This window comes from Protopterus annectens, chromosome 12.part0 (genome assembly GCF_019279795.1).
Source record: "Protopterus annectens isolate FY-2018-M chromosome 12.part0, PAN1.0, whole genome shotgun sequence".
Lineage (NCBI taxonomy): Eukaryota > Metazoa > Chordata > Ceratodontiformes > Protopteridae > Protopterus > Protopterus annectens.
This window is the reverse complement of record NC_056746.1, coordinates 511506484-511519638: the sequence shown is the minus strand read 5'-3', so window position 1 is coordinate 511519638 and position 13155 is coordinate 511506484. Positions and strand designations below refer to the sequence as shown.

The following is a 13155-nucleotide window of genomic DNA, read 5'->3' as shown; positions in this document are numbered from 1 at the left end:
CCACCAGGAAACTATACCGCAGTAAGTGGAACAGGTTCTCAATTTGGGCTAGTATATACAGAAAATCGACCCTTTCCGAGCTCCTCTGTTGTCCATTTTAGAATTTCTGACAAAGATTTTTAAAGAAGGAGCAGCAGCTGCCACAGTTCGAGTCCAGTTAGCCGCCATATCAAATTTCCACCTTGGATTCGGTGGGTTGAATGTTATGGGACATAAGTTATCTAAGGCTTTTCTCACGAGACCTCCTGTCAAAATCCCTTATTCTCCCTGGAATTTGAATTTTATGCTGTCTCAAATAATTCTCCCCCCTTTTGAACCAGCATCTTCTTGTGATCTCAAATATTTGTCCTGGAAGACTATATTTCTAGTAGCCATTACTTCTGCCCACAGAGTGTCAGAACTTCAAGGATTATCTGTCAGGCCTCCTTACATGATTTTCCATGCTGATAGAGTATCTCTCAGAACAAACCCCTCCTTTTTGCCCAAGTCTGTTCTGAATCCAATATCAATCAGGTCATTGAGTTGCCAGACTTTTTTCCCCAGCCACTCTAACAAATTAGAATACATGCTGCACAAACTTGATGTACACAGACAGCTCAGATTTTATCTTGACAGAACTAAGGATATTAGAAAATCAGATCAACTTTTCGTATCCTTTTCAGAGGCCAGAAAAGGTAATCCAGTGGCTAAAACAACCCTATCTAAATGGTTATCAGATTTTGTATATCCTTTGTTTATGCAAATGCAAGCATGCCATTGACACACAAACCTAAGGCTCATTCTACCAGAGCCATTTCTATGTCTTCTGCCTTTCAAGCTAAATTGCCCCTTGACAATATTTGTGCTGCAGCCACTTGGTCTAAGCCTCATACCTTTATCACACATTACAAAGTAGACAAGGCTTCCAGGGACAGGTCTTCATTTGGTTCCACAGTACTGGACATGTACAGACAACTTAGATTTTATTTGGACAGGACTAAGCCTTTCAGAAAATCTGAACAGCTGCTAGTTGGCTTTGCTGCAGGAGCAGAGGGGAAAGCCATTTCAAAGCAAATCATTTCCAAATTGTTAGCCCATTGCATTCATTTCTGCTACAAGCACCATGGAAAACCTACCCTACAGGGTATAAGATCACATTCCACCAGGGCTGCATCTACCTCTGCGGCTTTTCTCAGAGGAATCCCTACCAGGGGCATCCTAGAAGCTGCTACCTGGAGCTCTGTGTATACCTTCACCAAGCATTACCACATGCCTATCTTTTCTAAATCCAGAGCTGGATTTGCCACTGCAGTCTTGCAGGGCTTAATAGCTGGCCCTAATCCTCCTCCCTTCCTTAGTTTGGGAATCAACCCAAATGTGATGACTGCAACATGGAAACATGAAGAACATAGTACAGTTGTGTACACTTATCATAAATGTAGATGTTCGAGTGCATTCAGTGTTGCAGTCCTGGTTACCCTCCCTCCTGCCCCCTGACTTCTCTTGGCTCTACCTTTCCTTGTTTGGTATATTTATTTTTTCTGGTGTATTTGCTTTTTGATGGGGGTGTACCATACCATATAATTGCTTCCTATTGTGGGGGCACCTGATATCTGGGGCAAGAAAAACTGATATAATGGTGTTGGCTGCTTGTTTTATACACCTGACGACCTGACGTCATGGAAGAAGAGAGAGCATCTGAAGCAGAAATCTGAAGGCTTTGGTATTCAGGCCGGCTGAGGGCTTACCTGCAGGCAGATAACCCAGATGTGATGACTGCAACAGTGAATACACTCGAACATCTACATTTATGGTAAGTGTACACAACTGTACTTCCTGTCACAGTATAAATGTTTTTTTACTGTAATAGACATTCTAACAAAAAATCAGGTGGAGGTGTTGACAGGGATTAATGATAGTTATGAGACCTGTGATTATTACATGTTCAATGGTAACACCAGTACTATATTAACTGTGACAATAAAGACAATCCTGGAACATGTGCCGCTGTGGTCAGAAAGTCCTTCTATGTGGCACATCTTATTGCCAAGGGTTTTGCATCCAGGAAGAAAGAGGTCGTCCTCTCTCTCTCTAGTCTTCCCTCATTAGGCCAGTCATCAAGTATAATGCCCCATTTGGCATGTACCTCACTAAACACATGCAACAGCTGGAAAGGCCACAAAAGTACCTCACGAAGAGTATCCTAGGTCTTAAACACATGTCCTACATGGACAGACTCAAAAAACTCCAGCTATTCTCTGTCTCATATCATCTACTAAGAGGTGATCTCTGCTTGACTTACAAAGCCATGTCTGACCCAGCTCTGTTAGAAATGCTACATCTAAAGAAATCCCAATCCCTCTGCACCACACGCTCCAGAGATCTCAACCTCATTACCACAATCAACAGAACATGCTAGAGGGACAGGTTCATAACCCAGAGACTGCCCATGCTCTGGAATAGACTTCCTGTACATGTCAAGCAAAGCACCTCACTGGCCCTCTTCAAGAGAAATCTTGATGAGTGGATGGGAAATAGAAAGTTCACCCCGGGGATCACTCCAGTGGCTCTACTTGATAGAGGCACTGGGAACGAACGTTGGGCGGCATGATGCCAGGGCACTTCCTATGGGCTAGGCTTGTAATGGCTCCAGGGCCATTAGCCTAGTACACACCTATGAACCTATGAGCATCAACAATTGTTTGAGTGTATAGACTGCCAATGCTGATGACCTTGAGGAATTCATATATTTCTTGCATGAAACACAAGAGTGAAGAATAATCGTGACTGGGGACTTATATTTACCAGAAGCAGACTGGAATAATATTGATTCAACAACATTAGTAAGGAAATGATTCACAATGTATGTTCAGGAACAACAATTGCTTCAGATGGTTAAAAAAAAAAAAAAAAAAAACTACCAGAGAATGGAACATGCTATGTGTTGTGTGTGCTCCTAGAGGAATTGTTACTTCATGTCAAGTTTTACGACCGTTGATATGCAATGATCATGGGATTATTAAGTTTAATTTTTTGCTAGATAATTCTGCCAAACTGAAATCTAAACCAATGCACAGAAGATTAAAAACAGATTATATGAAAGCAAAACAGTCACTATGTAAAACTAATTGGAGTGCGTTCAGTGGAAAAACTGCAGAAGAAATGTGGAAAGTTTCTTAAGAGAAATTACTTGAATGCAAAAAATAAAATAAAAATATTTAACATTAGTATCTAGGCACAGAATGTCAGGAGGATATACTTCCATAAAGACAAGATGCTAGATTAAGGTGAGGGACAATAATATAAGACATGGGAAAGAGGTTGAACTACAACTTTGAAAACTGAAGTAAACAAGCTGGACAAACAAGTTAAGCATAGTGTTAGACAAGATAAAAAAAAAATGAAGAAAATTTATATAAAGATATTGAGCACAATAGAAATCATTTTATAGATACACAAGATTCTCAGAGACCACAGATTATAGATATCTTTACAAAGTCTTATTCAAGACAGTTTGGCTTCTTAAAGGGATGGTAAGTTGTCATAGTGACACCCAAGTAACCTCAGCTACTGAAATCAAATTGGATTATATTGAAAAAGAACTATGCAAATTGGATCCAAACAAAGCATAGGGAGAATGCAGAATTAGTAATAATGATCCAAGAACACTTCAGCAAGAACTTACAGTACCATTATATGGGTTATTTAATAGGGTATATAAATATGGGGAGATTCCTCAGGATTGAAGTCATGCACTTACTAAACCTGTCTTTAAGGGAAAGGGAAGTAGGACAAACCCAGAGTTATAAAGACCCTTAAGTCTGCTTTCATGTTGTGGAAAACAATGGAGAAGGTAATATTGGGAAAGTAATTTTTGGAATTGGAAAGGTTGGGACTTGAAAAAATTTATATCAGCACGCATATGTTAAAAATGCATCTATTACCATCTTTAACAATATAGTAATAACTTCTTCTTCTTATGGCTTTTTCCCAGTTAAGGGTCACCACAGCGGATCACCTGTCTGGAAATTTGAGCTGTGATGTGATTTATATATATTAAACTTTAGCATTTGATAGGGTAATAGTAAAAACTCTGATCAATAAATTATAACTAGGTATTGATGTACTCTTGATGAGATTGATAACTGCATATGACTTACAAATAGGGCATGGTGAGTATCATACAGTAAAGTGTGCAAAAGCAACCTTTAAAGCAGGAAAGCTGCAGCATCACGAAAACATAATTTTGGGACAGGAATGCAATATAAAAGAACTTTAGCAAGGATTTATGAAGGATCAACAGTAAAACATGAACAAATGCAAATAAAACTTAGTAAAGAATATTTTAGAAGACTTTAATACTGAAAACAGCATTGACATCTAGAAAGAAAGCTCAAGCTATCAACCAATTTGCTCTTCTTGTCCTAACTTACATTTTTGGAATGATTGACTGGCCCCAAAGGGTGTTGAATAGGTTGGACAGAAAAATAAGGATGCTTCATGCTCATCAATAAATCAGTACATACCAGGACTGTGTGTTCCCGGAATGAGGTATGGGCCTCCTCGAAATTGATTACATGTATAGATCTGCAATCGTGGGACTGCATACATATCTACTGACCTCACAAGACCTAAACATAGTGAAGTTTTGAAACATATGAAGAATAAGTCTAAGATGATTTCCCTGCTTGGTTTAGCAGAAACATATCAGCATCAAGCAGGAATGGAAATCAAACCAAAAGTAGATAAAAATCAGTCAGCAACTGAATGTGCCAAAAACAAAAGAATACAAGGTGAAGGATCAGATGAGAAGGCAAGAAATGTGGAAAATGCGTAAATATAGTTGCAAGTATAGAAAACTTTTCAAACAACCTCATGTTAATCAGGATCGAACGCAGGAATGGTTAAGGAGAGAGGAATTTAAACCAAAAAATGAAAGGTTAATGTTGGTGGCCCATGTTAGTAGACTACGTACACGAACATGTGGTAGAAACAGACAAATGTAGGTTTTGTAACAGAACACGAAACAGTCGCATATCTTGTTGCTGGTTGTGATATACTAATGGCAGAAGGACTGTATACTGAAAGGCATAATAATGTGGGAATTGTGCAAACATTATAATACTGGAGAAGATGAAAAACACTAGAAACATGAGAAAGTATTGTAGAAAATTATGAAGTTTGTCACAAGGGATCACCCATTACCTGCAGTTCAAAATATAGATGCAAGAAAACGAGATATAGCTGTTCATGAAAAGAAGACAGAAGTAGCATTGAACATTGAAATTGCTACACCTAGTGACTACAGTGTCTTATGTACAGAGAGAGACAAAGTCATAAAGTACCAAGATTTGCGGGCAGAAATGTGGACAGTGTGGAAGAAGGATACCCAGATGGTTCCAATAGTAGTAGGAGCAACGGGTCTTATAAAAATGAAATTACAATCGTACTTGGATATGTTACCAGTACATATAACTCCATACCAGTTGCAGGGGGAGTAATTTCTGGGCACAATGCGGGTGCTGTGAAGAGCACTTCTGGCTAACGTCAAAAATTGAAACAGTACTAATTTAATGGACTTTAATCATACTGTGACTTAGGAATGGAGTCAATTTCCATCATGGTGTTAGGAAACCCAAAAGACTTGGAGAAAGTAAAAATAAGTGGACAGTTGAAATTCTTGGTTACAGTCTAGTGTCCCCCAGGGCTCTTTCCTAGGCCCATACTTGTTTAGATTGTATCTTTTTCACCTAAGATGTTCTACAGTCTATATGCAGATGACTTGAATTTAGGTAAACTGATTACTTATATTACAGATGGGGCAGGTCTGCAAAAGAACTTGACTAAATTGACCATTTGGGCACAGGAGAATAATATGCTGATAAATACATCAGAAACTAAGCACATGAGGTTTAGGAGAGACAAATTTAAAGGTGAACATTTAATGCAACACAGTGTTTGAAACTGTAGATTAATTTAAGGATTTGGGTATGTGGGTAGATTTAGCTTTGAATTCTTCTAATGATATCAACCAATTGGTTAATATAGCAATAACCCACGCCTGGGTGTGGGTAATGCAGGATTTACCCACGGTTGGCGTGGTTTTCGCCCTCGGGACCGAACAAAGACAACCGTGGGTAAATCCCGCATTACCCACACCCAGAAGTGGGTTATTGCTATTATACTATGACATTATTTAAGAAAAGAAATAATTACTTTTCTTAAATAATGGCATTGTATAATGTCTCTTTTCTGCCCTTCCACAGCTGTCTGGTATCCGCGGCAGTTCTGATGTACTGCGCATGCCTACGCAGTACATCAGAGCTGTGGCCAAAAGCAATGGAGAAAGCAAGATCTCCGTTGCTTTTTACTGTTTCGCTATGTTAAATGGGTTTAACATAGCGAGACAACTTTAAAATAAGCAACGGAGATGTCTGTTGCTTATTTTAAAGCTGTCTCGCTATGTTAAACCCATTTAACATAGTGAAACAGTAAAAAGCAATGGAGATCTTGCTTTCTCCGTTGCTTTTTTTTTAAACCTGTCTCGCTATGTTAAATGGGTTTAACATAGCGAGACAGCTTTAAAATAAGCAACGGAGATCTCCGTTGCTTTTTTTTAAACCTGTGTCGCTATGTTAAACTCTTTTAACATAGCGAGACAGTGTTTTAAAAAAAGACTTATACTAATGGAAAATGTCTGGGCGACCGGACCTTTTTCCATTAGTATAAGTCGATTTGCAACGTGCACGTTTTGGAATATTAATGGGGGGTCATGGTATAATTATAGTTATTGAACTGTAGGTTGTATAAAAAGGTTTATAAAGTCTAGCAAATCAGACTTTATGAAGTAATTGTTAGTTACTTCAGACCCAAACTTGAGTATGGAATAACAATATGAAAACCTTATAAGAAAACCAGCATGAGTAAACTGGAAAGAGTACTGTGGAAATATACCAAGGGCATCCATGGATATGAAAATTTTTTATGAAAGATTAAAATATCTGAACTTGTACACAGTGTCATATAGGTATTTAAGAAGAGACCTTATTTAGGTATATAGGGCATTAAGACACATCTGCCTCTGGGAATGTTTGGGGTTCTCAAAAAGTAGTAGATAATCAGACAACCTATGTTGAAGATTCTATATAAATGAGAATTTAATAATTGGCTGTCTGAGAGAGCAGCTGATGCATAGAATAGACTACCAAATTACATTAAAGCAAACACTAGTTCAGATGTTTTTAAGAACAGCCTGGACACATTATTGGAACAACTGTTTTGGTATATTGGCAGGCTAGAAGGGCATTAATGCCCATGCTTGAAATATATGTATGTATGTATCCTACTATTGTATTTTCCCACTGCATTTGTACACAGACCGATACCATCATTATCAAGTTGGTACTATGCTACTCTAGTAGTGTCTCTTTATGATTGCATGTTACAGCTGTTGTTAATTTGTTTCATGGGTGCTAGGCCAGCAGGGCCAAGCCAGTCAGCAAAATAAGATTCTTTTTTTCCCATCAATATAAACATTTTAGATCCTCTGAATTTAGAAAATGTAGAGGGACATTCAGAAGCAGACTCAAATGGCTTAGATACTTTAGGACATACCGTTCTGTGAAAGCTGCATCACCATACGTGTATCTTGAAAGTGTGCATTGTGTTAATTAAAGCTTGGTATGTGGAACTGCTCTGGCTAGCTTATTTGATTGGATAAAGGGATAAAGTCAATTACAGAATAATACATATCTTATGTTTTTACTTTTTCAGCTTTGCTTGCTAGCAAAATGTTTTACGCCTGCCCTCCCATTTCTGGATGTGGATATGATGGACATTTGTAAAGAAAATGGTACTTATGATGCCAAGCACTTTTTATGTTATTATTATTATGGAGGAATGATCTACACTGGTTTGAAGAACTTTGAAAGAGCTCTCTACTTTTATGAACAGGTAATTTGCTTTACATTTACACACACACTGTTTAAACATAGTAAACGTCAAGCATTGTTCCTGCCAATATTTCCTCCAGTCCTCTATTCTACCCAAGTATCAAAGAGTCTTGAATGACAAAGACAGCAGGCTGATGAAGTGTGACTTGATGAAAAGCATTAAAATAAGTGCACATATGAATATAACTTGTTCTGTCTGTAATGTTAATATAGCTAGTTATTGTTGTTGCCCATTGTATGGATCAGTGCTACAGTATTACTGACTGATGGAATTCCAGCATCCAGCCCAACTTCCAGAGCTTAACACCCTTCCCCCTTTGAGCTAGATGGAAGCCCGTGTCCCTGGGATGTTGGTGCATTCTCAGTGTTAAGTGGGTGTCTGTTCACACCATCTTTCTGTTTAGTTCTTTCCTGCTGCAGTGTACTTTGCATATTGACTGACGCTGGTTGCATTATATTAGTCTGTCATTTTGCTCTGTATCTATAGCAGAGCTGCCAGATGAAGTACTCATTTTTTGTAAATGTAAAAAAAAAATCTTTAGTGATTATCACTGATGACAAGGGCAGGCATCTATTTATATAAATGAAAACAAACCATATTGACATATTTTTAGTTGCAAACATTATACATCACATGTAGTCTACGGAATGTTCAGTTGACAATGACTGTAAAGCTCTTGTTAATTTTCCCTTAAACCCTCCATTCCTCCATCAAAACGTTGTTCTGCATGTATTGTTCCCACAATTCGCATTTTTTCTATGTAATTTGTTTCTGCCCTTTTCTAAAGATCCCACTTCCAGTTCTTTTATTTCTGTTAGTACTTCTAATATAGTTGGTTTAGACTTTAATTTACATTTTCCTATTACTTGCTTTTTTGGTAGCCATCATAATTAAACTCAGCAAGGCCTTACTATATCTGAGCAATTCAGATCCTATATCATAGCCCAAAAAGTAATTTTCTTAGTTACAGTAATTTGCTCATCCAGTATTTCTGACACAATAGTCTGCAGGGAATTTTTACAATTCCAAAAAATGTATTCCCAACTGCCTCTTTCATGCACATCGCATCTCCAACAATTGCATTCTACTTTAGGAAAAATTCTTCGGAGTCTGCTTGGGGTATGAAAATACCTATGCAAACACTTCAAATCAAAAATCCTAAATCTTCTAGTCTGCTGCATATTTGGGAGCCATACATATATCCTCACATTTTTTACGTTGTGAATTGCTTATCCAATCCTTTCAAACCCACTCTGATTCCTACAGTTGTCATGCAGTATTTTATATGCCCTGCAAATTAACTTTTTTTTTTTTTTTTTAACTAGCAGCATTTGTTCTAGATTCTTCTAAAAACTCTACCATCATCGCTGGTCTTTTACTTAAGATCTCCCTATTCCTTTTGTCTGCCTTTCCCCATCAAGGATTGGTATCAGAATACAGTCGCTAGCCTGCACTCCAAATGTATTCATGGCCTCTTCCCATTCTGTTACCTTTCCTTCTCTAATTATTTGCTCCCACTGTCTTGGTTCCTTTGTCAAATTTCTCCAGTAAATTGCAGCCCCGTCTTGCTTAATCTGTGTACCTCTAATTGCAGTCATCCCTCCTTTCTCCATTTTCGTGTTGGCTTAGTTCTTTCTGCTACCTATGAATAATATTCTGTATGACTACTATAGTTCTCCTTAAGGATCAGCATCCAAAACTAGTCTTTCCTTATTTCTTGAGTATCCACCAGTATCACTATCATCCCTTTCCACTTTGAATTATAGCATGTTATGTTGTCCCTCTCGCCTTCTTTCTTACTGGATGGGTTTGGAGCCAGTAGTCTGCTCCGACATGGACAATACACTAGCTCAAAGTCTCTCACTTGGCTCGTGGCCGAATACCCATCCCACAGTGCATTGGAGTAACCCCCAGGTCTCATTTGTGGCTTGACGAGTTCAGATGCTCTCTTCTTGGCCGTGGCTAAGTGTTTTTTGATTACATTACTAATAGCTGTTTTTGACAAATTTCTTGTAATTAGAGTTATTGTAGTTCTTAGTTTAGGCAGTTTACCCTTCTTATAGGTTTTTGGCATAATTCGTTTTTCGCCCGTTTGTGTTGTTGCTTATTGGCTGTCGTTTTTTTTCCCTAGGCCTTATCCTATCCTTGTCAGTCTTGTGGTAATTGTGTATTTCCCTTTAGCTCATTTAAGTTAGAGTGTTAAAGGTAACACGCTTTTTTATTAGAAGGTTTTGTGTTTGTTCCTAGTCAGCTTGGCTAGGTCCATTTAAGTTAGAGGGCCTAGCGCCCGTTTAACTTAGAGGGTAGAGCTTTACTTCCCTGTACTGTTTTTTGCTGTGTGTGTGTTTAGCTTAGCTTATTTGGTATACTTTCAGTGCAGTTTATTGCAGTTTCAGCATGTCTAAAGAATGTAGAGACAAAGAGCCCAAAGTCTCTGGTTCAAGAAATGCTAACAATGCTCTCAGAAAATGTTTGTTACTACTGGGCACAGTGTGTGTGTGTACTGCTTAGGTGCTACTCACCTACAGGAATCCTGCAGTTTTTGCCACTCCTTAAACTCTCGAGTGTTACATAAGAGGAAAAACTGATTCTACGAGGTTTAATAAAGCCTTCTTTTGATGAGGCTTTACAATCTTCTCCAACAAATAGTGACAAGTCCAAGAGGCCTTCCTCTTCATCTTAGGCTCATTCAGAGCCTCCAAAGAAATTGCCTAAGTTGACTGAGAAATCTATCTCCTCACCTCCACCGCGTTTGGAACCGAGGGAGACAGTCAGTACAGACAAATCTAGCTCTTTGGTTCCAAAGACTTAGGAACCGATGGAGACTACTTCTTGGAGCCAGTCCGTGGAATTAGAACCGGTATCTCAGACTTTGAGATCCCCTATTCTTCAAAGGTCTCGATCCCCCACTCTTTTTCATCCAGGTTCTCTAGGAGCTTATCAGATGACTATGTGGACAAGATGGTGCTCAGACATTTGAAGTCACCGGTGCTGGCAAAATTGTTCTCTGCTCTGACCCCCACCGGTCTCAGAGCCACCTAAGATGACTACATCCACTATTCCTCCTCCGAGCCAAGCTGGATCTTCGGAGCCAGAATGCCATATACCTCCTGTGATAGACCCTTTGGTCCCAAGACCCCTTCAGGATTCTTCGGAACTGTTGCCTGCTCCGACACTTTTGGTGCCATCCGGAGTTTCTAGGAGCTGTAGTTCTCCGGTCAGCTCCAGGGGGAGTCTCGGACCAGAGTCTCTTTGGTTCTTAGCCTGCCCCTCAGCGCTGGTGAGATTGGCTCCTTCATCGGCCTCAGAGCTGATCTGCTTGGTGCTGGGGATTTCCTCCACTTCCTCGGAACCGGGGGTGTCCTCTGAGCTGGGAGGATTGGCCTTCGAGGTGATGAGGAGTGTGCTATCCCCTCCTGCAGCTCTACTCAGGGATACTGGCATTCTTCCCCCTCAGGCACCGGCATCTGCTTTGGCACCATCCTATCCACAGGGCAGCAGAGATTCAGGGCTGCAGGATGCCCCATCGGGTAAGCCACACTCTTGCGAGGCCTCCCCAGAGTACCCATCTAAGGAGCCACCTCGAAAGAGGACATGCAGGAGGAAGCATGTAGACTCCCCTGATGAGTCCATCACTTCTGACACTAACCTGTGGGAAGCAGAAGGGTCTCCACGGTTGTCCTCTGAAGATATCTCTTTCTCAGATATCCTAGAGATCCTAAAACACAGAGGCGGCTGGAAACCCATCAACCCTTCTGATGAGGAGTCCGTGTACCTGAAGGCCTTCGGATCTCAACTTTCAGCCTCCTGGGTTTCTCCGCCTTTCGATGAGCTTATGGATTTGGTTAGTCAAAAGGCGTGGGAGTCACCAGACACTATGGATCCAGTCCCTAGGAGGCCAAATAAGTTCCTGTCAGCTCCTTTGGATAAGGAATTCCTCTTAAAAGGTGTACCCATAGATGCTATGGTGGTGGCGGCAGCCACCAAAAAGTAACTGAGACGTCCTCATCTGTTCATCTGCCGAATAAGGATTCTCGAACAATGGACAGATACGGGAACTGTGTTTTCTCATCAGCAACGTTCACCCTCAGATCGCTGAACTACCTCACACACTTTACAAGACTTCAAAGAGATCTCCTGAAGGAGTTAGGAGATGCTCTACAAGGTTCATTAGCTGCAGGGTCTCAGCAAAAGTGACCGCCCTGCTATCCACCTTAAATTCTGTAGTCAACTCCTCCATGATGCTGATATTCTGTGTTGCAAATGGAGCGAGAAGGGCAGTGGGTTCTGGAGTTTCCCTGAGGAGGCACTCCTGGATGCGCTTCTGCAACCTTGCAGAACCCTTCAAGTCTACCTTTACCCATGCCTCGTTTGATGGTTCCTCTCTTTTTGGTCCAAAAGTCAAGGACGCACACACCAGATGTAAGCAGGAAGGGAAAACTCTCTGCCATTGGAGTATGTTTTTCTGTACCTTCAAGACCTTATCCTAAAGGCCCGAAGAGTGGAAAGATGTTGTTCAAAAGGTCCCAGGGAGTTTTTTTAAGACTCACAAGGTGAACCCTTCCCCAGGGGCAGAAGGGGAGGCAATAATGGTAGATGTCACCTACGTGGCAGGAGGGCCTCAAAACCAGGGTGACTGCGATTCCTTTCGTGGCCGACCCCATCAGCGCTCCTGAAAGGAGGCCCGCCTGCTCTTCTCTGGAGGCAGTCGGGGGACGATTAACTTTGTACTCAGAAGCCTGGTGAAATATCTGAAGAGACAAGTGGGTACAGAGTATAATATCCAGAGGATATCCCATTCCATTTTGCCAGCCCATTCTACAGATCAGAAAAATTCCGGATGTTCCAACCCATCAGAGGGAACAAGCAACTACAGCAATCAGTTGCTAAACAAAAGAGTCATCCAAGAAGTTCCCGCAAACCAAATAGGATTCGGAAATTACTCAAGATTCTTTTTAGTACCAAAAAGAACAGGAGACTAGAGACCCATTTTGGATTTCAGCAAACTGAACGAATCTGTGAAGAAGTCCAAGTTCTGAATGGTGACACTGCAGTCTATTCTTCCTTTTTTAGAGAAAGATGATTGGATGTGCTCAATAGACCATCAGGATGCGTACTGTCACATAAAAATGGACAGAGCATCAAGGAGTCATCTACACTTCCAGCTGGGAGCCATTCATAAGTTTCGAGCTCTGCCCTATGGTCTCACTACAGCCCCCAGAG

General features: G+C 40.4%; 1 protein-coding gene across 2 annotated transcripts in view; it reads left to right on the top strand.

The window, feature by feature from the left end:
• Positions 1-13155, top strand: part of COPS3 (COP9 signalosome subunit 3) — a 985788-nt gene that overhangs the window by 395986 nt on the left and 576647 nt on the right. For both annotated transcript variants that reach the window (XM_044089656.1, XM_044089657.1), the window contains exon 6: positions 7753-7932. In XM_044089656.1, coding sequence (XP_043945591.1) covers positions 7753-7932 — 180 coding nt within the window. The remainder of the gene's footprint in view (positions 1-7752; positions 7933-13155) is intronic.